Genomic DNA, 27,507 nt, shown 5'->3' with positions numbered 1-27,507 from the left:
TGGAGTCATTTTTTATTCCTCCCTCTCATTTAATGCACATATAAAAAATGTCACAAAAATGTCCTTCTTCTATCTCCATAATATCGCAAAAACTCTCATTTGTCTCATCACGTTTAGATTACTTTTTTCAAAATGCGGCTGCATGGATAATAACTAAAACTAGAACATTTTGGGGCGACCGAGTGGCGCACCGCATACAGCACTACGGTGCAACACAGCCGACCCGGGTTCGACTCCCGGACCCGGTGATCTTTGCCGAATGTCTTCCCCCGTCTATCTCCCATTCCTCCTCTCTCTCTCTCTCTACCGGACTGCCCGGTAGCAAAAACCTATAAAAACATAACTTGTCCGAAAGGACAAGTAACATTTAAAACTAGACAATTTTATCATATCACACCAATTTTGTCCTCCCTACACTGGCTTCCCATCTAGGCCAGATTTGACTTTAAAGTGCTGCTCCTCATTTACAAAATTCTAAATGAGCTCTATCTATCGATCTCATTATATGATACTCGCCCGCTCATGCTCTTCGTTCACAAAATGCGAGGCTCCTATCGATTCCTAGGATAAAAAAGAAATCCGCTGGCCACAGAGCCTTTGCCTACCGCGCCCCCTACCTGTGGTATAAATTACCCGCCGTTGTCAGGGGCGCCTGATCTGTCGAAGTTTAAAAATCTTCGCTTAAGAGTTAAGACCCATCTTTTCTCTCTCTCTTTCAGCCTACCCTGATCTCACCTGGTTGGGGATAGACCCTTAGTTTAATCTGGTTAGTTCAGATGTTAGGATGTCTGTTTATTTGCTCCTGCTTATTGCAGACGGCTTCTGTCCGACCTACAACGTCTAACCATGCCTGCTCTACTTCAACCTGTTCTGAGTGGTTCTCCTGCCCCCCTGCCCCCTTCCCTGCGCTGTCCTTGATGTGGCTAATAGTGTCGACAGCAGCGGCTATTCTTCCTCAAACCGGTTCTGACTACCACAGACGCGATGGATCCACTCTACATCTCCCTCAGTTTTCCTATGCTTTCTTTTTTGTTGTTGTTGTCCTTAGCTCATACTTATATACCTTACCTTGTGTGTGTATATATATATATATATATATATATATATATATATATATATATATATATATATATTGCTAGGTTTTTAGTGAGTCGTTCCTTGTTATCTTCATTGGGGAACGTCTGGGAGTGTTATATTTGGATCTCATGCTCCACCCTGAAGACTCTGGCAGGAGCACTCATTCAAGGTACTACGACTATGCTTGCACCTCATGGTACCAAAGCACCTCAAAGGCGCTAAAAACAAGATTACAAACATCGCAAAACAAACTGGTCAGACTACTGCTTGACCTTACTCCTAGAACCCACCTCACCCCTGCCCACTTTGACTACCTAGGATGGCTTAGAGTAGACGACAGAGTACAGCAACTTGCAATGGGCCTGGTCTACAAGATACACTACACCACTCAGGTACTGTACATGTCGAAATACTTCCCAAAGGTCAGTGAATACCACGCCCACAACACCAGAGGGAGTTCCACAAATCATGTTAAACCCAGATTCGGCTCAAACAAGGGACTAAACACGTTTCGCAATTATGCCACAACAATGTGGAACGCCCTACCCACAGCGGGAAAAAAATGTGAATCCCTACCCACATTCAAAACCACTCTTAAAGAGCACATACGGGAGGCTGCAATTCTTTTTTTTTTATCCACTTTTTCTCCCATTTTCTATATTTTCTCCCATCCCAATTTCGTATCATCCAATTCAACCCTCCCCTGTCACGAACGCTGTTTCTGGCCTCCCACAAGCCGGCTGCAATGTGGACTAAGTCATACATAGCACAAGTCCCCTCCGGTACTTGAGGTAACAGCAGTCGCATCTTTTCACCTGCGCAGCTCGATCTCTCAGTGGCGAGGAGTAACGCGTGGGAGGCTCACGCTGCCCCCGACACTTCCTGATTCTACTGCGCAGGCGCACCAACCGACCTGTAGGAGTCGCTGTCCACAACGCCCGATCCCCACCCATCAGTTTCCCACCCCCTAATACGGCCAATGTGTATTAGTATGAACGACCAGCTAAACTGAAAGCAATGTGGAGCGCTGGGCTCGAACAGGTGAGCCCAGCGTCTCCGCATTCGTGGCGAGCGCCTTGCCCACTACGCCACGTAGCCGCCCGGGAGGCTGCAATTCTAAACTGGCCCCCGTAAATGTCCACCCCCCCCCCCCCCCCCCCCCCCCCCCCCCCCCCTCCTAATGGACAGTCTCCTCCCCATCATATGTATATATTTTCTCCCACCCACCCGCCCCCTCCTAATGTACTGTCTCCTCCCCATCATATGTATATATTTTCTGTTAGAATCTCTACTGTATATTTGCATATCGTATATGTCACAAATGTAATAGTACTATATACCTGTATGTCATGTATGTCCCTATGTCATAAATGTCATGATGTCATGTATGTTGTGTATGTCATAAATGTCACTATGAATTGAAAATGGGGGACCCTGATGTACAACTGTACATTGGAGGGGGTTGGGTTAGGACATTTACTGTACATTGGAGGGAGTTGGGTTAGGTTGGGTTAGGACACTTATAGGGGCCAGTTTCGAATTGCAGTCTCCCGTAGGTGCTCTTTGAGAGTGGTTTTGAAAGTGGGTAGTGATTCACATTCCTTTACAGCTTTGGGTAGGGCGTTCCACATTGATGTGGCATAATTGCTAAACGTATTTAGTCCATCCTAGGTTGTCAAAGTGGGCAGGGGTGAGGTGGGTTCTAGGAGTAAGGTCAAGTAGTAGTCTGACGAGTTTGTTTTGTGATGTTTGTAATTTTGTTTTTAGCACCTTTGAGGTGCTTTGGTACCATGAGGTGCAAGCATAGTCGTAGTACCCTTGGATGAGTGCTCCTGCCAGAGTCTTCAGGGTATTCTTGTTTACCAGAGAGGAGATCCGGTACAAGAATCTAGTTCGTTGGTTGACTTTTTTGATTACATTGGATGCCATTTTGTCACAGGAAAGATTTGCCTCTAGGATGGAACCTAGGTATGTAATTTCATCTTTCCTTGTGACAATATTGTCACCCACTGTAACTGAGAAGCCGTCGGTCTTGCTGAGTTTGTTATTTGAACCGAATAACAGTGGTAGTGGTGGTGGTGCTAGTAGAAGTAGTGGTGAATGAATGAATGAATGAAAACTTTATTTAACAGATTGCAGAATGGGTACAATACAGTACGGCTCAATACATACAATTGTTAAGGGGATGCAGACCTGAGAAAGACGTTTGTCTTGTTTCCATCAGGGTCCCCCATTTTCATTTCATATAGGTAGTGGTGGTAGTGGTAGTAGAAGTAGTGGTAGTATTAGTGGTAGTGGTAGCGTAGTAATAGTAGTAGTAGTGGCAGTAGTAGTGGTGGTGGTAGTAGTAGTAGTAGTAGTAGTAGTAGTAGTAGTAGTAGTAGTAGTAGTAGTAGTAGTAGTAGTAGTAGTAGTAGTAGTAGTGGTAGTGGTAGTGGTAGTAGTAGAAGTAAAAGAAATGTAACTATGAGTTGAACGTGCACCTGGTTTTGGTGGAAAGGATAGGGGATGTCATTGGTCATGTATCGGGTCGGGTGGGACAGAAGGATGACCATATGAGAGGTAGAGGAGGGGGTGGGTCCCAGGCGGTCAGCCTGGGCCTCGATGAGGGAGGCCAGCTTGTGTCTCCGGAGCTCATACTCGGTCTGAGACAAGCCTGGAGTCACTTCACCTGAGAGACACGAGAGAAATAAGAACAAAGCTTGTATTCTGTAGTCTTTATACTTGGCTAATCTTGTTCATCTGTAGGATTTAGTGAGCAAACAAAATATAATTATATGGTCATGAGCAGGTTGAAACCATATCACAAGACAGAGAAATCAACTTCTAGAATTTGTGAATCGATTTTTAATCATAGAAAATAGAACTCTGGACTCTGTTATGGTAAAACCATTGTATGGTACATGTGTAGAAGCTGGTCTATGTGGTCATGTGTTTCTTTTCGACCAAATTAACCATTCTGTGTTGTCAGTAATTTAGCTGTGACTTCAAGAAGAACCCATTCTTCCCATTCAAAGAGACAGGGGTCAGGTCTTGTTAGTCCCTGTTATCAAGATGGCGTCAGACAGAGACAAACTTCTCTTTAGACAGACTTTGGTAATACTACCTCACTACAACTACAAAGGCTGAACACTGCTATTGGAATGATGGAGTATACCATTGTGATCTAGAGTTATCAAACCATGAGAAGTAGCATTAAATATATTGTGATGAAGATAGAAACAGTGCTAGATTTATCTCTCCAACAGCAACAGCCAAATAACACCATAGAGCACAAATCCTATAGTGTTGTGTCTGTTCCCTGCCTCGTTTGGCACTTTGAATAATCCAGTAGTTGTTGTTTGATAGTTAACATTTAGCAAGAATACAAGGGAAGCAATGAGCTTGTGGCATGTTAAACCAAGACTAGATCATAGGTGGTAACTCTCACATTAAGTAAACAATGACATCAAAATGGACCATCAGGCCTCTTTGTGATGATGGCCAATCTCTACATACAGTATGTCTGGTATTATGGGACATCTATGGGCACGTCTACCTGATGCCTCTCATCACATTATTGAAATACTGTACAAACTCTGAACTCTGTTGCCTATACTCAATTTATACCTGCCTACTGCCTTCACTGTTTACAACTGCCTTACACTATAATCATAACTACCTACCTTAAACTATAGTCTACCCTGGGAGCTCCAGTAGCTCACCACGTACCGCGAGTGCTATTTCAGCGCCGTGGACAACCGTGCTCGCACGGATCTGGGGCTGAGCGAGTTCGAATCCCGGACTGCAGCCGTGCCTTTCCCAGAGTGTCTTCCCCCCCATCTGAACCCTTTCAGCCTGCTTCTGTCGGTCGAACTTGACCAAGTATAAATGCGATAAACGTATAAAAGAGCCAGGGAAATGGCCAAAGTAAAAAAAAAAAAAAAAAAAACTATAGTCTACCCATATAACTCTGTATTAGATCAAATTAGATTCATATTGTCATTATACAACACAAGTACAGTACAACAAAAATAAGTTTGGCATCCAACCAGAGTGCAAATGTAACAGTAAAGTGCAATAGTAATATACAATGTACAGGTGATTAAACTGGGTATAAAATATATAGATTAGTACTGAGTAATAGTGCTAATCAGATGTATGTACAGAGTTGTAGTATTAATATGTACAGTGATACAGGTATAAAGACACTATGGTAGTAAGTCATACTGGCCAGAAGTGTAAATAAAAGTAGGTAAGGGATATGTATAGATATAGTATCTATGCAGGGGTGGCTGGGTGGCACAGCGGAGATTGCGCTCGTCACCAATGCAAGAGACTCCGGTCTCGACTCCGGGTGTCAGCATTGCCTCCGGCTTGGGCCGGCCGTCATACTGGCTCAATTGGCAGAGTCAGCGGGTGGAAGTCGATGGGTGGTAATCTGGACGTTGTGGACAGTGACTCCTACAGGTCGGTTGGGGGACGCCTGCACAGCAGAGACCGGAAATAGCGGGGGTAGTGTGAGCCTCCCACACGTTACACCTCGCCAATGAGAGTCCGCGCTGGCAGGTGAAAAGATGCGACAGGCTGCCTCCTCGTGTACCGGAGGGGACACTTGATGCAATGCTTCTATCCTGCCTACAACCGACCAGTGGGGGGCATATGCGAGCAACGTTCAAGACAGGGGAGGGGAGAATTGGAAACACGAAATTGGGATGGGAGAAAATTAGGAGAAAGAGTGAAAAAAAAAAGATAAAAAGATATAGTATCTATGCAGGTATGTACAGACAGATGTGGATATATTGAATATATATATTGTGGCAGATATAATCCCCCGTCCCATGGCTACATGAAGGATGGGAGATACTACTGCCACGAGGAGAGGAGAAGCAATTAGGCAGCTGATTAGGACTGATAGAACACACCTGTGCACCACGAGATCACCCACATCCCACACACACACACCAGACATGCATAACATAAAACACTAGGACAGACAGAGTATAGTTGAGTGGAGGTGAGGTAGGAGCGGAGTACAGAGAGAGAGATTGTGATACGGAGTTTTGTGAGGTGAGAGGTAGTTGAGAGGAGAGGTGAAGGCGAGAAGGTGTTCGTTGTGTACTGGACCCTAGACTGGCTGAGAAACCCCCTTGTGTCCTGACCCTGGACCGGAAGACAAACTCTGAACAATCCCTTTTTTGTACGAGAGCCTCATACGTGTTTTGACCCTGGACTATTATACGATTAGTCGATTACCCTATTGCCCATTGGACTTGTTCTATTAATCAATAAATATTAGGGATGCCCCGATCGATCGGCCAGCGATCGGTATCAGCCGATATTTAGTATAAATATGAGATCTGTGAATTCCGATAATGCTTTATTTTCGCAGATCGTGAAAACCGATTGAAAAACATGATCCAATTCTCAGCGGAGATCTCACTCGCTGACTTCTCTCTCAAGCACACAGCTTGCTGCTGCTGCAGCGCACTGCCCCTCCTCCCCCTGCCCCTCCCAGACGCTTCATTACTTAAGGCAACCATCTTGCGCCTAGCACGCCCCCGCGGCGACGCGGCAGCGCCAGAGCGGAGCGGCAGGCGGCAGCGGCGCGCAGGTTGCTGCACGCAATCCCCCGTTTTAACATTGACGGTTAGCTCAACTCGTTCGCCAGCTTGCTGTGGAGCCTGCGGTCCAGTTGGTGACAAGTTCGAATCACTTGATTTTTTTTTTTTTTTAACGTTTAATTAATTTATCGCCTCTATATAAAAGTCTTTCTTTCGCCGGTTAAGTTTAGGCATTCTTTCGGAGTTGGTTAAGGTTAGGGTTAAGTTTAGGCATTCTTTCGGAGTTGGTTAAGGTTAGTTTGTCTTAGAGCATGGCAATATTTCTTTCGCCGGTTAAGTTTAGGCATTCTTTCGGAGTTGGTTAAGGTTAGGGTTAAGTTTAGGCATTCTTTCGGAGTTTGTTAAGGTTAGGGTTAAGTTTAGGCATTCTTTTGGAGTTGGTTAAGGTTAGGGTTAAGTTTAGGCATTCTTTCGGAGTTGGTTAAGGTTAGAGTTTGTCGCAGAGCATGGCAATAGAATGCAGCCTATTTCCGCTCTGCCGCTCTCTCGCTCTGCCGCGGTCACATGGGCGTCGTGGTCAATCAGAGAAACGCTCAACGCAAGTTGGTTGCCTGAAGTGTTGACGCCTCCCAGACTCATGTCAACAGAGGCATAGTCCTCCATGAGACCTACGTATACTAACGTTAGCTGCCTACACACAGACAGTGGAGCTGTTTGCAGATAGCAAGCATTTTGACTTGTTGCGTGGTGGCGATGTCTCGCAGATAATACAACTACAAGTATAATTATATAATATATATATTTAATAATAATTATTATTATTTTTTTATAAACCAAAAACGATCGGTATTGGCCGATATGGCTCATAGACGATTGGTGATCGGTGGCAAAAAACGTGATCGGGGCATCCCTAATAAATATCATTTATTTATTGAAATTGTGCGGACATTGAAATAGTTTGTTTTGGTCCGTGTCGAGCCTGAACACCACCAGGCTCGTCACAATACTGTATATACAGTATATACAGCATTATTGTACATGCTATCATATAGAGTTATATGGGTTATATGAAGGTGTATAAGTAGGTATATAGAAAGATTATATGCTTGTACACACACACACTCACGTTTATGCGCATATATATATATGCACACTCGTGCGCGACCATACACACATACTGTATATTACACACAAACACTAAATGCTTCCTATTAAATTTATAACATGGAATATTCACACAGGCTAAATTAATTAAAATCATGAACCACCTAGTGGAACTAGAATGAATTAATGAATGAATGAAAACTTTATTTAACAGATTGCAGAATGGGTACAATACAGTACGGCTCAATACATACAATTGTTAAGGGGATGCAGACCAGAGAAAGACGTTTGTCTTGTTTACATCAGAGTCCCCCATTTTCAATTCATAGTGACATTTATGACATACACAACATACATGACATCATGACATTTATGGCATAGGGACATACATGACATACAGGTATATAGTACTGTTACATTTGTGACATATGTTATGCAAATATACAGTACTGTTTCCCATAGATCCTGACAGAGAGTATATACATATGATGGGGAGGAGACTGTACATTAGGAGGGGGTGGGTGGGTGGGAGAGAGAGAAATATACATACGGTGGGGAGAGAATATATACATACGGTGGGGAGGAGACTGTACATTAGGAGGGGGTGGGTGGGTGGGAGAGAAATATACATACGGTGGGGAGAGAATATATACATACGGTGGGGAGGAGACTGTCTATTAGGAGGGGGTGGGGGGGTTTGGACATTTACGGTGGCCAGTTTCGAATTGCAGCCTCCCGTTGGTGCTCTTTTAGAGCGGTTTTGAATGTGGGTAGGGATTCACATTCCTTTACAGCTTTGGGTAGGGCGTTAATGGCATAATTGCAAAACGTGTTTAGTCCCTTGTTTTTTTTTTTTTTTTTTTTAATATTTTATTTTGATTTTCCATTATTCAAAACATACACAAATGACAATACTGAGACAATTACAGGACAGTAATAACAGCAACAATAACAACAACTATATGTGGGTGCCTATATACGCCTATGGTAAATGGTTGTAAATGTGCAAGATAAAGTGATAAAGGTCCCTACATATGTAAACAAACACAACAGGAAAACAGAAACAAACGACAACAAAAAAACAGAACAAAAAATTACAATATTTTCAGAGACATTGAGAGATACAGGATGTCCTCAACACATCTTTAACACATCTTTACCAGAATGGAGCTACTAGAGAGATCAATGAGAAGGTCATTCAGTCAAGTCGGGTGGGAGATCTCCAAGATAGTCCAGAAAAGGCTGCCAAATTGTTTAGTCCCTTGTTTGAGCCGAATCTGGGTTTAACATGATTTGTTGAGCTTCCTCTGGTGTTGTGGTCGTGGTATTCACTGACCTTTGGGAAGTATTTTAACATGTACATGGGTACCTTAGTCGTATAGTGTATCTTGTAGACCAGGCCCATTGCAAGTTGCTGTACTCTGTAGTCTACTCTAAGCCATCCTAGGTTGTCAAAGTGGGCAGGGGTGAGGTGGGTTCTAGGGGTAAGGTCAAGTAGAAGTCTGACCAGTTTGTTTTGTGATGTTTGTAACCTTTGAGGTGCTTTGGTACCATGAGGTGCAAGCATAGTCGTAGTACCCTTGAATGAGTGCTCCTGCCAGAGTCTTCAGGGTATTCTTGTTTACCAGAGAGGAGATCCGGTACAAGAATCGAGTTTGTTTGTTGACTTTTTTTATTACATTGGATGCCATTTTGTCACAGGAAAGATTTGCCTCTAGGATGGACCCTAGATATGTAATTTCATCTTTCCTTGTGACAATATTGTCACCCACTGTAACTGAGAAGCCGTCGGTCTTGCAGAGTTTGTTATTTGATCAGAAGAGAATGGACTCTGTTTTACCCAGGTGTAATGATAGTTTGTTATCAGCGAGCCAGGTGCAGATTCTGCCGAATTCTGAGCTGAGGGTTTTTTCAACCTGTAACTTGTTCTTGTTGGAGACCAGCAGGACTGAGTCGTCCGCGAACAAGAAGCAGACATCCATCTATTACAGGAAACCCACCAAGCAGAATCTGACCATCACAAATTTAAATCTGTACATTTCCCTCAAACCTTCTCAGCAACATATAATTCAAAGCAAAGAGGAGTTTCCATTTTAATTAATAAACGATTGCTACTCACTCACAATTTCACATTTTCAGACCCAGAGGGTCGTTTCATCATTGTCAACTGCTCTGTTTATAATCACAACATGACCATTGCCAGTATTTACGGTCCTAATGCTGATGACCCCACTTTTTTCACTCTCTTCTCAGCACTAAGTAATCACCCCAACTCAACTATCATAATTGGAGGTGACTTCAACACAGTTATTAATCCCACTATTGACAGAACAAGCAAATCAAGAAATTGGCATTCCACTGACACACTGAAGCAATATATGACAGATTTTGGTCTTGGCGACAGCTGGCGCACGAGCCATCCCTCCTCTAAAGAGTATACACATTTCTCACATGTCCATAAGTCTCTCTCTTGAATTGATTTCTTTCTTACCAGCAACTCAATCCAACCAGACATCTGTGATTCTAAAATCCATCCCATTACAATCAGTGACCCGTTTCCCTCACTCTAAATACTAATCACCCCAAACCACCTTCCCAGAGATGGCGCTTCAACACATCACTGCTGGAAGACCCTGAATTCGACACATATTTCAAGAAAGAGTGGACATTAGGGGTGTAACAATGTGACCTCACAACGATTAATTTTGATTACGATTATTCAGGCAACGATTCAATAAATGAAATGAAATATCTATTTTTTTTTATTCCGATAATAATCGATTCTAACATTTTCAAATCGATGCAGTTGAATCGTCACATTAGAATCGATGCATTTCGATTAATCGATGCATCGTTACACCCCTAGTGGACATCTTTGATGGAAATGAATGACTCCAGAAATTTCATCCACATTACTATGGGAAACGGCCAAAGAAGTATTGAGGAAACATCATATCATATTCATCACATAAGAAAAAAAAAGATCTCCAATTAGAAAATAATCTAAAACAGGGCGGTTAGGTGGCCGAGCGGAGATTGCGTTCGTCACCAACCCCGGAGCTGTGAGCTGGATTCGCCTGTTCGAATCCAGCTCACAGCTCCGGGGTTGTCACCAGCTTGGCTGGCCGTCTGCACTAATACAATTGGCTGTATTAGAGGGTGGGAGAAGCTGGCGGGGTGGGTCCGGGTCGTTGTAAACAGCGACTCCTACAGTTTGGTCGGGGCGCCTGCTAAGCGCGGATAGGACTTGAGGGGGATAGTGTGATCCTCCCACACGCTACGCCCTCTCGATGAGAATCCGCGCTGCCAGGTGAAAAGAAGCGGTGATTGGCTGGACGTGTGTCGGAGGAAGCACGTGGTAGCCTCCACTCTCCCAGATGATCTGACTGTGGGGGGTAAGTGCGCAGCGACCAGGAAGGGACTGGGAATTGGCATACGACTAACATTGGGATGGGAGAAAATCGGAGAAAAATGGAGAAAAAAAAAAAAAAAAAAATCTGAAACAAATAATCGAGGAATTAACTAACCAAATTAATTTTTTAAGAAAAATCAATTATACTTGCAGTAAAGGACTCAGCAGGGAAGACGCTGACAGCACCTCAAGATATCAACGACACATTTAAAACATTCTATAGTAAATTATACACACCTGACATTAATCCAAGCACTGCTGATATGATGGACGCCTTCCTCAATGCAATAAATCTTCCCCAAATATCCAAAGAGCATGCACAATCACTGGACAATCCATTAACCCTAACACATTCGGGGCCATTGGGGCCCGTCTAATCCCACTCTATGAGGCCAGCTTTTCATTACAAGTTTTCACTGTGCGTGAGGTTGTTTGTAGAGCTAAATCTATATTTTATATTATTGCTATGTGTCCATTGTCATTGTCAATTGACAGTATAAACCTTCCCTTCAATATGCCATAAAGAAATAATTTTTTCATCAATACGTTCCCGTTTTATAGCGTCGCGAATATAAACTATATACCGCAATGGTCGGGGGTAATTCCTGCAAAGCTAGTTATAGGGCGCTAAGCTAATAACGTTAAATCGATTGGCGTTTCGGCCCTACACAAGCTAGAGATAAAAATCTAAATGCATATGATCGGTATCATGTTCCACCATGAATGCATGAAAGGGGGGGGGGGGCGGGGGAAGTCGTTTCTGATTATTGATTACCAATAACGGCATTCGTTATTGCAACATCATACGCTGACCGGTTGGATGGCTATGAGAACAAGGCCCGATCAGACTGAAATTGACGTGAAATCGCTCTTACATGTGGCCGGTTGGATTCCAAAAAGAATTTCCCAGTTATTTGATCGCCATCTGGTAGATCGATATGTCCATTGGCTGATGCTATATTCCTTTACTGCATACTGAATTTTGCGTCGCAAAAAGTATTCTAGGCGATCTGGTAAAGCAGCTTTAGGCTAACAGAAAAGCTAACACAGAGCGAAAAAAAGGTGACACCCGGTCTGCAACAGGGGAAACTGCATTATCGAGACAGCGCCAATACCAGGATCTGGCCGGTACTGCACTTTCGGAGTCCCGATATGCCGTTTCCAGCCAAACTACAGCTCTGTGACATTGAGTAGGATATTAAAATGGAATAAAAGCAAAACAGAGTTTACAACGTATATATACGTGGTTGGCCTTCAAAGGATGGCGCCCAATCAATATACACGTGGTTGGCCGCGAATCGGTTAACTGAATTCCACAAAGCATTACTTCAGATGCCCAAAAAATCCCCAGGACCCGACGGCTTCCCTGCTGAATTCTTCAAACATTTCTGGTCAACAATATCTCCACTATTCATAAGAATGGCTAATGAAATAAAACATACTTCCAGAATCCCCCCACACATGAACACAGCACTCATCCCACTACTGCTCAAGCCGGACAAAGACCCAACCCTACCCTCTAGCTACCGCCCCCTCTCATTGATCCAACACAGATATTAAAATAACTCAATTGCTAACCACCAGACTGGAAACAGTCATATCCACCTTAATTCACCCCGACCAAACAGGATTTATTAAAGGACGCCTCGCGTCAAATAACATGCGCAGATTATTCCATCTAATGAATATAACAAAACAACAAAACCTCGATGTAATAATCACCTCACTAGATGCAGAAAAAGCTTTTGATAGAGTAAACTGGTAATTTTTATTCCGGACATTACAAAGATTTGGTTTTGGAGAGTTGTTTATTCACTGGATTAAAACACTATACACGTCACCCAGGGCCACTGTTACTACTAACGGACTAACATCACAAAGCTTCACGCTTCACACAGGGGAACCAGGCAGGGATGTCCACTCTCCCCCTCTCTTTTTGCCCTTTTTATTGAACCTCTCGCAGCAGCAATCAGACAAACTGATGATATCAAAGGAATCATTACACACAATACTCACCATAAGATCAGCCTCTATGCAGACGATGTGTTGTTATACCTACAGGAACCAACCAATTCACTACAAGCAACTACCAAACTCATAGACTCCTTCTCTAAAATATCAGACTACGCTATAAATTGGTTGAAGTCAATCATCTTGCCATTGTGGGGGGGTGATGGAGTCCTGCAGCTCAGAGCCCATCCTTCCCCTCAGGGAATATCAGATATCTAGGAATCAACATTTCACCCAGGCTATCAGAGTTATTTCAACTCAATTTCATCCCACTGTTAAAAACAATAGAAGACGACACACAAAGATGGCTAAACGTACCACGCTCACTAATAGGTAGAATAGCAACAGTCAAAATGTCAATTCTCCCAAAAAAAGATTATCTATTCACTATGATCCCAACCCAGCCTACCACCAACTGGTTCAACTCCCTGGACTCCATCATTACTAAGTTTTACTGGAAGAATAAAAAAGCAAGAATTTATTTAACCACCCTTCAAAAAAGAAAAACCCAAGGAGCACCCAACTTTCTCAACTACTATCTGGCCAACCAATTAATATACATCTACAAATGGATTCACCCTACCCAACAATACAACCCATGGGAAGACATTGAGAAGGACGTGTGCATGGAAATCTCACCACAAGATCTGCCATTCCTTAGCACAAGCATAAAACATCACCGTTGTTTTAGGAATAGTCATTTCCACAACTCTGACAGCCTGGGCCTAAAAATAAATAGTTTGGTTCCTGTTGGTTGTCAGTTAAGGCCATGGGTAGGTAGGGAATTTGTTTTATTTAATTTTTTCCCACGGCGACTATGGATAGGGAATTTCTTTATTTAATTAAAATGTTCACGACAACATGGATGCATGTACTCTGCCAGCATGTTTAATATCCATAATACTAAAGGTTTGACTAAGATTTTTATTTTTTTTAATCCACTTTTTCTCCCATTTTCTATTTTTCTCCCATCCCAATTTCGTATCGTCCAATTCAACCCTCCCCTATCTCGAACGCTGTTTCATGCCTCCCACAAGCCAGCTGCAATGTGGACGTGTAAGCCATACATAGCACGAGTCCCCTCCGATACTCGAGGTAGCAGCCGTCGCATCTTTCCACCTGCGCAGCGCAATCTTTCAGCGTCAGGGGTCTGCGCTTTGGAGGGATGCCGCCCCCATCGCTTCTTGATTCTACTGCGCAGACGCACCAACCGACCTGTAGGAGTCGCTGTCCACAACGTCCGATCCCCACCCATCACTTTTCACGGACGACCAGCCCAACTGAAAACAATGTGGAGAGTTGGGCTCGAACCCAGCGTCTCCAGCATTGGTGGTGAGTACCTTGCCCACTGCACCACCTAGCCGCCTGACTAAGATTTTGATTAAACTTTATTGTATATAAAAATAAATAAAAAGATTTTACTATTTATTTTTTTAACTCATAAAATAAATTGGGTCGCACCTAAATCGGCAGGGTCGGTCGGCAACCGGAACCAAACCATTTATTTTGATAAGCCCTGGTGGAAAGCCAACAAAATCACTGGTAACACCCCCTGTAAATACACCCCAATCTGGCATAACTCTGCAAATCACCCATATACTTCCCAGCTTGGAAACAAAAAGGCATTACTCATCTTCACCACACCACAGCCTAATCACTTATCAAGATTTGACTGAAGGATACGGCATTGGGACAGACCAACACTTCCAATTTCTACAGCTGAAATCAATTTTGAAATCTAAAATTAACACTACACAAAATGATCTTGAACCACCTCCAATTATATTAGCAATGAATAAAATAACATCACAGAAGAAAATATTTTCAAATATATACAAAATACTGGCAAGCGCAGACACTACATTCCATCTCCCCTTCACAAAATGGGAACAGGACTTGGCTTTCTCTCCCAATGCCGTATCCTGGGAACAAATTTGCACCAACACATTCACAATGACTAACAACACTAACCTTCAATTAATCCAATATAAGGTGTTACACAGAGTACATATCACACAGCACAGGATGTTTCAAATGGGATTTGCAAGCACAGATGTATGCTCCCATTGCACCCTCAACACCCCAGACAACTATTTCCATGCCACCTGGCTCTGCCCACCTGTTCAAGACTTCTGGAATTCCGTCATCAATACACTATCCCGGGTCATGAGCTGCAGCATTCCTCTCTCCCCCTCCCTCTGTCTACTTGGGGATACTACTGCTATCAATTTATTAGTCCAGAACACCAAACCCCTGCTCGTCTCCCTAGCTGTTGCCAAGAAAACTATCCTCTTAAACTGGAAGACAAGAAAAAATTTGAATACTGGGCAATGGTTGGGCCTTCTCTCAAATTACATATCACAGGAAACAATCTCAACCGTGGATCACATCGAAGTCTCACAATTTAATAGCATCTGGGAATTGCTTGTGGATAATCTAGGCTCCTAATCATAGGAGATTGACCTGTGAGCCCCCCCTCCTCACCCCCTACTTTACTTACTCCCCTCTCTGCCCCCCCCCCTTTCCCTTGTCATGTGTATTCGTTGTTGTCCTTCATTGTCCTTAGTTGTAATTTGTTTGTCAATGTCTAGTCTGAGTTCCCCCCCTCCGAGAGGGCAATGAAATGTCACTATTTTTCTTATTTTACTACACTTTTTATTGAATTTTGCACTGTAAATAGTTAAAACGTATAATAAATAATAAGGTTGTCCCCCGAAGAGGGGGGGTGGATGGAGTGCCCTCAAAAAAGGGCAAAAAAGAAAAATAAAGATTATATGCAGGTATATTCAGACAGATATGGATATATACGTACTGTATATATAATGCGGTAAATATAAATATTTTTTTTTTATCCACTTTTTCTCCCATTTTTCTATATTTTCTCCCATCCCAATTTCGTATCATCCAATTCAACCCTCCCCTGTCACGGACGCTGTTTCTTGCCTCCCACAAGCCAGCTGCAATGTGGACTAAGTCATACATAGCACAAGTCCCCTCCGGTACTTGAGGTAACAGCAGTCGCATCTTTTCACCTGCGCAGCTCGATCTCTCAGTGGCGAGGAGTGGGAGGCCACGCTGCCCCCGACACTTCCCGATTCTACTGCGCAGGCGCACCAACCGACCTGTAGGAGTCGCTGTCCACAACGCCCGATCCCCACCCATCAGTTTCCCACCCCCTAATACGGCCAATGTGTATTAGTACGGACGACCAGCTAAACTGAAAGCAAATGTGGAGCGCTGGGCTCGAACTGACGAGCCGAGCGTCTCCAGCATTTCGTGGCGAGCGCCTTACCCACTACGCCACGTAGCCGCCGGGGTAAATATAAATATATATACATTATATACAGCACTATTGTACATGCCATCATACAGTTAAATGAGTAGACTATAGTATGACGTAGGTAGTTATGATTATTATAATAATAACAGGGGAGGAAATTAGGCCATTTTACTCGCCAAATGAGAGTATTTTTTATGTTTGGCGAGTGATTCATGAAGACCACTCGCCACACTGGCGAGTAAAGACAATCGCCAGGGCCAACGTTAGGTAGCTGGTCACATAGATATAAAACACTAGATGGCTCAAGGCGGAGTCTCCCGCGTACTTCTGCGGCGGCCATCTTGCGAGAGTACATGCACCATAGACATGCATGTTATGAGTGGGTGTGCTCCACCCTTGCAAGATGGCCACCATGTGGCAACGTTGGTCTCCGTTGGCCAGCAGCGCGGGTAAGCCATCTAGTGATATATATCTATGGCTAGTCAACCTGTAGCTTGCTTGCAAACTAACGTTAGATGCTGGGTTCCCCGACCAGCAAGTTAGCTAGCTAACTTTGCTAACCGTTACCAACGCCAGCTATGGTGGTTTTACTTTTGATTGATTGAAAACTTTATTAACAGATTGCAGAATGGGTACAATTTATGAGGGCCGACGGTCCACTCTACTGGTTAAAGTTGCTTACTTGTGAGTAGTACGTTCATTGATAGCAGGAAAATAATGTCCATAGCCACTCCGGTGTAAAACAAAGATATCCAAACGGTTTATTTCTCTTCCACAGTGAAGTCCTCTTTACAGAAGTGATCCTAAAGCAATTTTCCTACACCAAAACTGTACATTGGAGGGGGTTGGTAGGTGGGGTGGGGACTGGTGGTTATGGTAACGTCAGTTTAACAAGCTAATAATCACCCATTTTGTCTCTGCAGTTTAGATGAGAAGTAAGGGCTACCGGTGGGGGACACATACGCAATTTATTTTTAGCTGGTAAAAAATCTGTTTGGCTGGTAAAAAAAATTATCTACTCGCCAGTTGGCTGGTAAGCCAAAAAGTTTGTTTCCTCCCTGAATAATAATAATAATAATAATAATAATAATAATAATAAACTTTATTTATATAGCACTTTTCATACAGACATTTCAGTTCAAAGTGCTTCACAGCAGTAAAAAAGTACAGGCATAAAGTGCAGACATATAAAACCTCATTGGTTACAGACAAAAAAGGTAGCAGCAAGGTAAGGCTAATCAGTTTTTCCAACATCCCAATAGGCCTCTCTGTTTACGGTTTGATTCAGTTTTAAAATAGGCAGTAATACAAATAATAAAATAGAATAGACAGAGTAAAAAAGTGCAATAAAATAGTTAGTAAAATAGAAAAGAGTAAAATGATGCAGTAGTGCGATAAAATAGCTCAATAAAATAATAAGATACAATAACATTTACGACAGAGCAGTGCATCACTCTTAACTAAATTACAGTGCATAGGAGGTAGTGAGCATAGAACTGACACATGAATTTGATTGTCTATACAAGTAGGCAGAATAAGAATAGTGCAGGTAAAATACAATTTGTGTCAAGATAAAGAGTCCCTGATATTTCATTTAAATGCCTGAGCAAAGAGAGTTTTAAGCTGTCTTTTGAAGATATCTAGCGAGTTGGCTTCCCTGATGGTTTCGGGTAGTTTGTTCCATAGTTTTGGGGCGTAGTTGATAAAGGCTGCATCACCGATCCTCTTTTGACTGTTTCTGGGAGCCTCTAGTAGTCCAGCAGCTGATGATCGCAGCTTCTTGCTGGCCTGTAATTTTTTTTTTTTTTCACTTTTTCTCCCATTTTTTTCTATGTTTTCTCCCATCCCAATTTCGTATCATCCAATTCAACCCTCCCCTGTCACGGACGCTGTTTCTTGCCTCCCACAAGCCGGCTGCAATGTGGACTAAGTCATACATAGCACAAGTCCCCTCCGGTACTTGAGGTAACAGCAGTCGCATCTTTTCACCTGCGCAGCTCGATCTCTCAGTGGCGAGGAGTAACGCGTGGGAGGCTCACGCTGCCCCCGACACTTTCCTGATTCTACTGCGCAGGCGCACCAACCGACCTGTAGGAGTCGCTGTCCACAACGCCCAATCCTCACCCATCAGTTTCCCACCCCCTAATACGGCCAATGTGTATTAGTACGGACGACCAGCTAAACTGAAAGCAAATGTGGAGCGCTGGGCTCGAACTGACGAGCCCAGCGTCTCCAGCATTTCGTGGCGAGCGCCTTGCCCACTACGCCACGTAGCCGCCCTTTGCTGGCCTGTAATTTATGAGTGTTGGCGATTTAGCTAGGTCCCCGTCCATTTAAGGCTTTGTATGTAAGGAAAAGGACCTTGAAGTAAATTCTAAATGTTACAGGAAGCCAGTGTAAAGCAGCTAAGACTGGACTAATGTGCTCTCTCTTTTTGGTTTTGGTTAGCAGTCGTGCTGCAGAGTTTTAGATGAGCTGAAGCCTCTCTGTGGTTTTCTTAGGGAGACCTGTGAAAAGTGCATTACAGTAGTCTAACCGGCTAGATATGAATGCATGAATTCGCTTCTCAGCATCGTTTTGATTAATAAGTGGTTGTACTTTTGCTATGTTTCTGAGATGAAAGAACGATGTTTTGGTTGCTTTGTTAATATGAGAATTGAAGTTCAGTTCTGAATCTATGATAACCCCAAGACTTGTGACCTCAGATTTTATCCAAGGGGTTAGTCCTCCCAGGTTCTTAATTAACGTTTCTTTTTTTGTTTTGGGGCCGATAATTAATATTATGATTACAGTGCAGGGCCGTTGTAGACCGTGAAAGCAATAGGTAGGTATACATTTTGTTTAGGCAACAAACAAAGTTCGTACAGTAGGGATAACAGAGCCACCCTAGGGTATAGGCAATGGAGTTCAGAGTTTATGTGGTATGGGGGGGGGGCTGTCATTGTGGTACAGAGTTCAGTGACAAGTTGTTGAGGGTCCAAGAGAGGTCCTCTGTGATGTGGACTCCCAAAAATTTGAAGCTGGAGACACACTCGGCCTCTGTCCTGTTTATTAAGGACGGGGATGTGCGTGTCTGCGCTAGTCTTCCTGAAGTCCTTGGTTTCCACGAGAAGTTTGGAGATGCATTTAGAGGGGATGATGGTGTTACAACATCACTTTTAGCTATTTACATAGTCAATGGGTCCTGTTGTTACAATGCTATTGGATAGTAAATGTGTATATAGGTCCCACATTCTGGCCTCTGAAGTTGATAATGTCAATTTAAAGGGGCTATGTATTATAAATGTCATTTTTCAGTCTCTAGCATTGTATTATAGTAATAGGAGTTCGTATCAATGTGTTTTAGGGTCTAAATACCATATTGGCGGATTGCTCAGATTCAGCCCAGCCCCTTTCCTCGTCTAGTAAATCAGGTCATATTTTTTTTGACCGGCCAATACGCGTCATATGGCCGCTGGGTAGCGCACAGTGATGCGATTGGCTCTGTGGTTGGAGCTAATGCCCGCCCCCATTCTACCTAGACTGACTGTACACAGCGAAACCATTTCCTCATACTCGAGAGGGAGAGAAAGGAAGAGAGAGGGAGAGAGATAGAGATCACTTGGGGGGGGGGGGGGGGGGGGGGGGACCTGCAGTGCGCCACACACACGCAAACGGGAGATTGAAAGAAAGAAAAAGAAAAACCACAAGCTGCCGGCGGAGGGAGAGAAAGGAAGAGAGATAGAGAGCACTTGGGGGGGGGGGGACCTGCAGCGCGCCACACACACGCAAACGGGAGATTGAAAGAAAGAAAAAAAAAACCACAAGCTGCCGGCGGACTGTCTTTTTTTTCTCTCTCTCTCTCTCTCTCTCTCTCTCCCACCCCCTCCCTCTCTCGCTCTCTCTCTCTCTCTCTCTCTCTCTCTCTTCCCCCCCCTCCCTCCCTCCCTCTACCAGTGCAGACTGTGTGGCACTGTCACTCAAAGTGCTTATGGGCGGAGCCAGGCCATAACAGCCTGATTTCTTGAGGCTGAAAAATTATGGTTTTGAGTACTTGATTAGAAATATAAAACAATGCATTTTTTTGAAAAAAACCTTACAAATGTCTTCAATAGACTAACAGGAATTGTGTAAAGTTGCCCAAATAGTGCTAGGAATAGCAATACATAGCCCCTTTAATTTGGGCCTTACAGGGTTAAATGCTGAGCTGAAGTCGATGAACAGCATTCTCACATGGGTATTGCTCTCATCCAGGTGGGAGAGGGTGGAATGTAGCACTGAGGAGATAGTGTCCTCCGTGCTCCTCTTCTTACAGTAGGCAAATTGGTGTCTGTCCAGTGAGGGTGAAAGGCCAGATTTGAGGTGAGCCAGGACCAGCCTCTCGAAGCACTTCATCCAATCCAATCCACTTTATTTAAAAACAACAAAGTTGACCAAAGTGCTGTAAAAGTCCCACAACATAAGATAAAAACATAAAAACATAAAAAGATAAAAACACACAATAAAAACATAGACAATATGTCACATAAAAAGGCAAGTCTCTCAAACTTTAAAAACCAAAGCAAATAAATGTGTTTTGAGGCGTGATTTAAACACCTGCAGAGTGGGGGCCTGTCTAACATGCAGTGGCAGCTCATTCCAGAGCTTTGGGTCTGCCACAGCGAAAGCACGGTCCCCCCTAAGCTTCAGCCTGGACTGGACTTGAGAACAGCCAAGAGGAGCTGATGATAGTGGGGGTAAGTGCTACGGGGCGGCAGTCATTGCGAATCGTGGCAGAGGAGTGTTTCAGCACTGGCACGATGGAGGTGGTTTTAGAGCACGCTGGGACAACTGCCTGGGCTAGTGACATCGTGGAGATGTCAGTTAAGACCTTGGTCAGCTTGATAGCGCGTGTATACCATATATATATTTATATATTCATATTTACTGTATATACTTATCCACGTCTGTTTAAAACGTATTGGCATTATACAGCACATTATACACAACAAAAAATAAGTTTGGCATCCAACCAGAGTGCAAATGTAGCAGTAAAGTGCAACAGCAATATACAATGTACAGGTGGTTAACCCTTTCTGCGCCAACAACGAGTTAACTCGTTATTGCCGTCCAATCGTTGAGCACCAGACAACGAGTATACTCGTTATTGGATCCGTTTTTCTTTTATTCGCTATTTCCATTCATAATTCATCCAGCAAGGCTCTGGGAAAATCTGGCACTCTGTCTGAGATCGCAACGGCCCGATACCGCCGCCCTGAATCCAGAGGAACAGTCGAGTGCATTGAATCGCCTTCGAGACGCAAGAATCAATATGCTTTTGGAGTTTATGGCGTCGGCCAAACGGAAATAGGATCTAGCAGATGGCCATCAAATAATTGGAATATTCTTTCTGCAGTCTCATCGGCAAGCGGTAAGAGCAATCTAACGTTAATTCCAGCTTGATTGTCCATTTCTTTCATTGCAAACGATCTGATCAGCGTATGGGGTTGTACTAACGAATGCCGTTATTGATAATCAATCAATCATAAACGACCCCCCCCCCCCCCCCATTTCCTGCATGCATGATGGAACATAATATATACCGATCATATGCATTTGAATTTTTAATTGTAGCGTGTATAGGGACAAAATGCCAATGGTTTAAGTATAATATACGTTGCAGGCTATTACTAGCTTTCTAGGAATTATCCTAGACCACTCTAAAACTATACTTATATTCACCACGGTATAAAACGGCAATGTATGAATGTAAAAAATATTACTTTCCCACATCTTGAACGATAGATACCCGATGTCAACTGGGCCATAGTAATGCACATATAGCTATAATATTTAAATAGTTATAGCCCTGCAAACAAGGTGAGCGACTCCCACCGTTTACAGTGATGGCGTGAGCTGCTAAGGATGCGGCTAATCCCCGGCGGCCAATGTGTTAAACTGGGTACAAAATATACAAGTTAGTACTACAGAGTGTAATGCTAATCAGATGCATGTACAGAGTGCATTATATAAATAGACAGTATGACTACTACTGGCCAGTGGCCAGCAGTGTAACTAGTAAGAGTAGGATAATTTATGTACATATATAGATATAGTAAGTGACTATGTGCAGACAGAGGATAGGTATATATGCGGTGAATAAATATATATATATGGTATATACAGCATTATAGTACATGCTATCATACAGCGCTATGGGTTATGTGCAGGTGTACAAGCAAGTATATGAGGGGTTATATGCAGGTATATTTAGACAAATATAGTTATATATATATATATGCGGTGATATAAATATAAAAGTGTAAATATGCGGTATATTCAGCACTGTTGTACATGCTATCATACAGAGTATATGGGTAGACACTAGACCGTGAAAGCAGTTGGTAGGTATAAATAAAGTATAGAGAGTATAGGCAACAGAGTTCAGAGTCGTACAGTATATACCTAGGGTGTAGGCAATGGAGTCAGAGTTCAGAGTTTATCTGGTGGGGTGGGGGTGGGGGGCTGTCAATGTAACACAGAGTCCAGAGAGATGACAGCTGAGGGAAAGAAGCTGTTCCTGAGTCTGCTTGACCTGGAGCGGAGGTTCCTGTAGTGCCTCCCGGAGGGGTGGAGGGCAAACAGTCCATGATTGGGGTGAGAGGTGTCCTTGACAATGCTGCGTGCCTTCCTCAGACACTGTTGTTAAATACATACCTATATATACTATATCTATATCTGTATATATCCCTACCTACTAGGGGTGTAACGGTACACAAAAACCACGGTACGGTACGTAAATCGGTTTTGAAGTCAAGGTTCGGTACCGGTTTTCGGTACAGTGGGTGAAAGTTTGGCTTTCCATGTTCCACTCAGGGGTGATGTAGTGCACTGTGCAGTAACAAATTGTACTTGTAGGGTTGTCAACGAATATTCTATATTGAAATGAATAATTGACTTGTACATTTATTTATTTTTTATTTATAATTATATTAGATTGGGAAAAAAACAGCCCCCGGTGGGCGGTCGTTAGTGGTTAACATACCGTTGTATTCGTTCAGTACACTACACAGCCGTTCGGTACGGTACACACTGAAACGGTTCGGTACGGATACGTGTACCTTTACACCCCTACTACCTACTCTTACTAGTTATACCGCTGGCCAGTATGGACTTACCATACCTGTATCACTGTACAGTGTGTACACAATACTATAAACACTGTACATACATCTGATTATCATTATTACTCAGCAGGACTCATTTATATATACTCCAGTTCAATCATTTGTACATTGTATATTGCTATTGCACGTTATTGCTACATTTGCACTCTGGTTAGATGCAAACTCCTTTCGTTGTACTGTACTTGTGCTGTATAATGACAATACATGAATCTAATGTAAAACGGTTAGCCGTGGTGTCCCAGCATGCTATACGCTAACAAGCTTAACATATATTATTATCATTGTGGCTATTGAACTGTCTGTGTCCATTACTCAGTGGAATTCTAAAATTGCCTTTATTGTAGCCATTGTAACAGATGTTGGTCTCTTTTCATACTGCAATGTCAATACAGACTCAACTCCACCTAGTGTTGTCTTTCTTCTCTTGGGAACACATGGTCTTCGGACTACAGCAAGATGTATGTGTAAATATGGAGGCATTTTAACTTCTATGTCTATGGACCAACAACAATGCTCTTTGGGAGTTTATTTATATATTTATTTTGAAAGATTAATATAATATGATAGTGAAGTGAACCAAACAATGTGGGACTGACAAACTGGAGCCAGGTTCTGCTGCCACACACCTGACACTTATCTGGTCCTTCTAGTAATATTATACTGTTTCCCGTGATGCCAGGACGCTACATCAGGTTTTATTTTTGTGAAAGAAAATGTATAAATAGAATCATTAAAAGATTTTCAAGATAAATACAATAGTCATGTACACACTATGGTCTAGAACAGTGGTTCCCAAAGTCGGGGTCGCGACCCAAAGGTGGGCCGCGAGCAGCCACGGGTGGGCCGCGAGATGATTAAAAAAAAATAAAAAATAAAATAAAAATAAAAATAAAAAAAAGTTTTTTTTTATTTTTAATTTTTTAATTTTTAATTTTTTTATTTAAATTTTTTTGGTCAGGCCACTGAACTTAGAAGCATGCCAGGACAGTGTTTCTAGTTGTATTCTAAAATTCTATTCTATTGTATTCTAAAATGTGACTATATGGTTTTATATTAACTTAATAAATAAACAAAAACGAAAAATCTACTTATTTCAACGAACATTTCAAACTAAATAACAGATTATGCACATAAAACGCTGAAAACAACCGAAGCAACAATAGTATTTTAATGAGGCTATTATTATTATCATTATTATTTTGCAACAAGTTAGCCCTCTCATAAATAGCACATATAAATGAATAACTAACTTGAACTAACTTAATAGGATTGAAGTGATATTTGGCTTAAAAAATCGGTCGCCTGGCAAAAAAATAAAAATAAAAAGCCTGACGATGTGCATTGGGCCGCGGCTCTCTGACGCCTTATTTTCTGGGCCCCGGCCTGAAAAGTTTGGGAACCCCTGGTCTAGAAGAAGGTCAGGAAAAAGAATTGCATGTGTCGTTATTGAAAATATCTGACAGGTGACCACGGTCAGACTGCCATGAACAGCCTCACCGTGCTTGATGAGGTGGGGATGGGTGAAGGGGCTTGGCTGGCCCAGGTATCGCGGTGGAATGGTCCTCGGCTTCAAACCCCCCGTCTTCACCGATATGTTCCTGCATGGACACCAGACACATCCTGTAGTGTAGACAATCAAACACAATAATCTAACATGAACACCTCCTGGGTTGTTGTTTTTCTTAACCTTTATTGAGCATGGATGCTCTCTTTCAACACCCTGCTTCATATTCACAACAGTTCCACACATTCACACCTGGGAGACGTCCAATGACTCATTCCCCCCCCGACACTCAACTAACCGCCTCGGACAGTCCTTCATACCAGCGGCCATCAGGCTCCACAACAGTGGGCAGCGACTAGCAGCCTCCAGGCTCCACAACAGGGGGCAGCGACAGCGACTGCTACCAGACATTGACCTGGGACTTATAGGAACCCAAGGAGGACAACCTACACTACCTTAGGCTTACTGCACCCTATGTGGACACTGTGATACTGTGAATAATGTATATTTCAGTGGATACCGTGATACTGTGAATAATGTAGTAGATAGTAAATTATAACACTACCTCATGCATACTGCACCTTATGTGACACTGTGAATAATGTGAATATTCCTCAGTTAGTCAGATAGTAAATTATATTGACCATATTGATCAAATTGTTTACACTGCCTGTGTTGTTTCTTACTACCTGTATACTGTGTTGTTTTACTACCTGTACCCCCCCCCCTTCCCCCCCATGCTGCTATGATGCCTGAATTTCCCCAAGGGGATCAATAAAGGAATATCCTATCTTAATACAACCACAGCCTGCTGTCCACTGGAGCAGTTGGGGGTTAAGTATCTGCTCAAGGACACCTCAACACAAGGAAACTATAAATGAAGGAAGGGTCATTACGTCACTGTGTAGTGCGTGCAACACACATTGGTGCCAAGTGTGAAAACGTTCAGTTCGGCCGACATTAAGTTGAATGGGATCAGCCATCTCCTCATCATTTAAACAGGTTATTATCTCGGATGTCAGAATTATTGGCAATTTGTTGCATTGTTGCAATTTGTTGATGTATTTCCTCATATAGCTTGTATATATCTCCCATAGGCTTCAATAGAACTGGCACCAAAGTTTGGCACCAAGCAGAGCATAGAAAGCTGGTATTCTGAAGTGATGATGAAGACTCTGGCAGGAGCACTCATTCAAGGGTACTACGACTATGCTTGCACCTCATGGTACCAAAGCACCTCAAAGGCGCTAAAAACAAGATTACAAACATCACAAAACAAACTGGTCAGACTTCTACTTGACCTTACCCCTAGAACCCCACCCCTGCCCACTTTGACAACCTAGGATGGCTTAGAGTAGACGACAGAGTACAGCAACTTGCAATGGGCCTGGTTTACAAGATACACTATACGACTAAGGTACCCATGTACATGTCAAAATACTTCCCAAAGGTCAGTGAATACCACGACCACAACACCAGAGGAAGCTCAACAAATCATGTTAAACCCAGATTCGGCTCAAACAAGGGACTAAACACGTTTTGCAATTATGCCACATCAATGTGGAACGCCCTACCCAAAGCTGTAAAGGAATGTGAATCCCTACCCACATTCAAAACCACTCTAAAAGAGGACCTACGGGAGGCTGCAATTCGAAACTGGCCACCGTAAATGTCCAAACCCCCCCACCCCCACCTAATACAGTCTCCTCCCCACGCATGTATATATTCCCTCCCCACCGTATGTATATTTCTCTCCCACCCACCCACCCCCTCCTAATGTACAGTCTCCTCCCCACCTTATGTATATATTCTCTCCCCACCGTATGTATATTTCTCTCCCACCCACCCACCCCCTCCTAATGTACAGTCCCCTCCCCATCATATGTATATTCTCTGTCAGGATCTATGGGTAACAGTACTGTATATTTGCATATCATATATGTCACAAATGTAACGGTACTAAATGTTGGCGTGCATCACAGTCACGAAAGGGGCTATCATCCCCACCTGCCTGAAGAAGTCCACTATTATCCCTGTACCCAAGAAATCCAAGCCTGCTTGCCTCAACGACTACCGCCCTGTAGCTCTCACCTCCATAGCCATGAAGTGCTTTGAGAAGCTAGTAAAGGGCTACATCTGCTCCTCCCTCCCCATCAACATGGACCCCCTGCAATTTGCATACCGCCCCAACAGGTCCACGGAGGACGCCATAGCCCATGTGCTGCACACAGCAGCATCACACCTGGACAAGAGGCAGGGGAACTATGTGAGAATGCTATTCATCGACTACAGCTCGGCATTCAATACCATAGTCCCCTCCATACTCATAGCCAAGCTCAGGGACCTGGGCTTGAACTATGACCTCTGCCAGTGGGTCTTGGACTTCCTGACTGGCAGACCCCAGGTGGTGAGAGCAGGCAACTGCACCTCCT

General features: G+C 43.2%; 1 protein-coding gene across 1 annotated transcript in view; it reads right to left on the bottom strand.

The window, feature by feature from the left end:
• The window catches only part of xpnpep3 (X-prolyl aminopeptidase 3, mitochondrial), a 73,904-nt gene that overhangs the window by 44,513 nt on the left and 1,884 nt on the right, over positions 1 to 27,507 (bottom strand). The window contains exons 2-3 of the mRNA XM_084329986.1: positions 25,069 to 25,191; positions 3,561 to 3,748 (exon numbers count right to left, since the gene is read on the bottom strand). Of these exons, the coding sequence (XP_084186112.1) occupies positions 3,561 to 3,748; positions 25,069 to 25,191 (311 nt within the window). The remainder of the gene's footprint in view (positions 1 to 3,560; positions 3,749 to 25,068; positions 25,192 to 27,507) is intronic.

Source organism: Notolepis coatsorum (genome assembly GCF_963971535.1).
Source record: "Notolepis coatsorum genome assembly, chromosome: 14".
Classification (NCBI taxonomy): domain Eukaryota; kingdom Metazoa; phylum Chordata; class Actinopteri; order Aulopiformes; family Paralepididae; genus Notolepis; species Notolepis coatsorum.
This window is presented reverse-complemented; position numbering and strand designations above follow the sequence as displayed.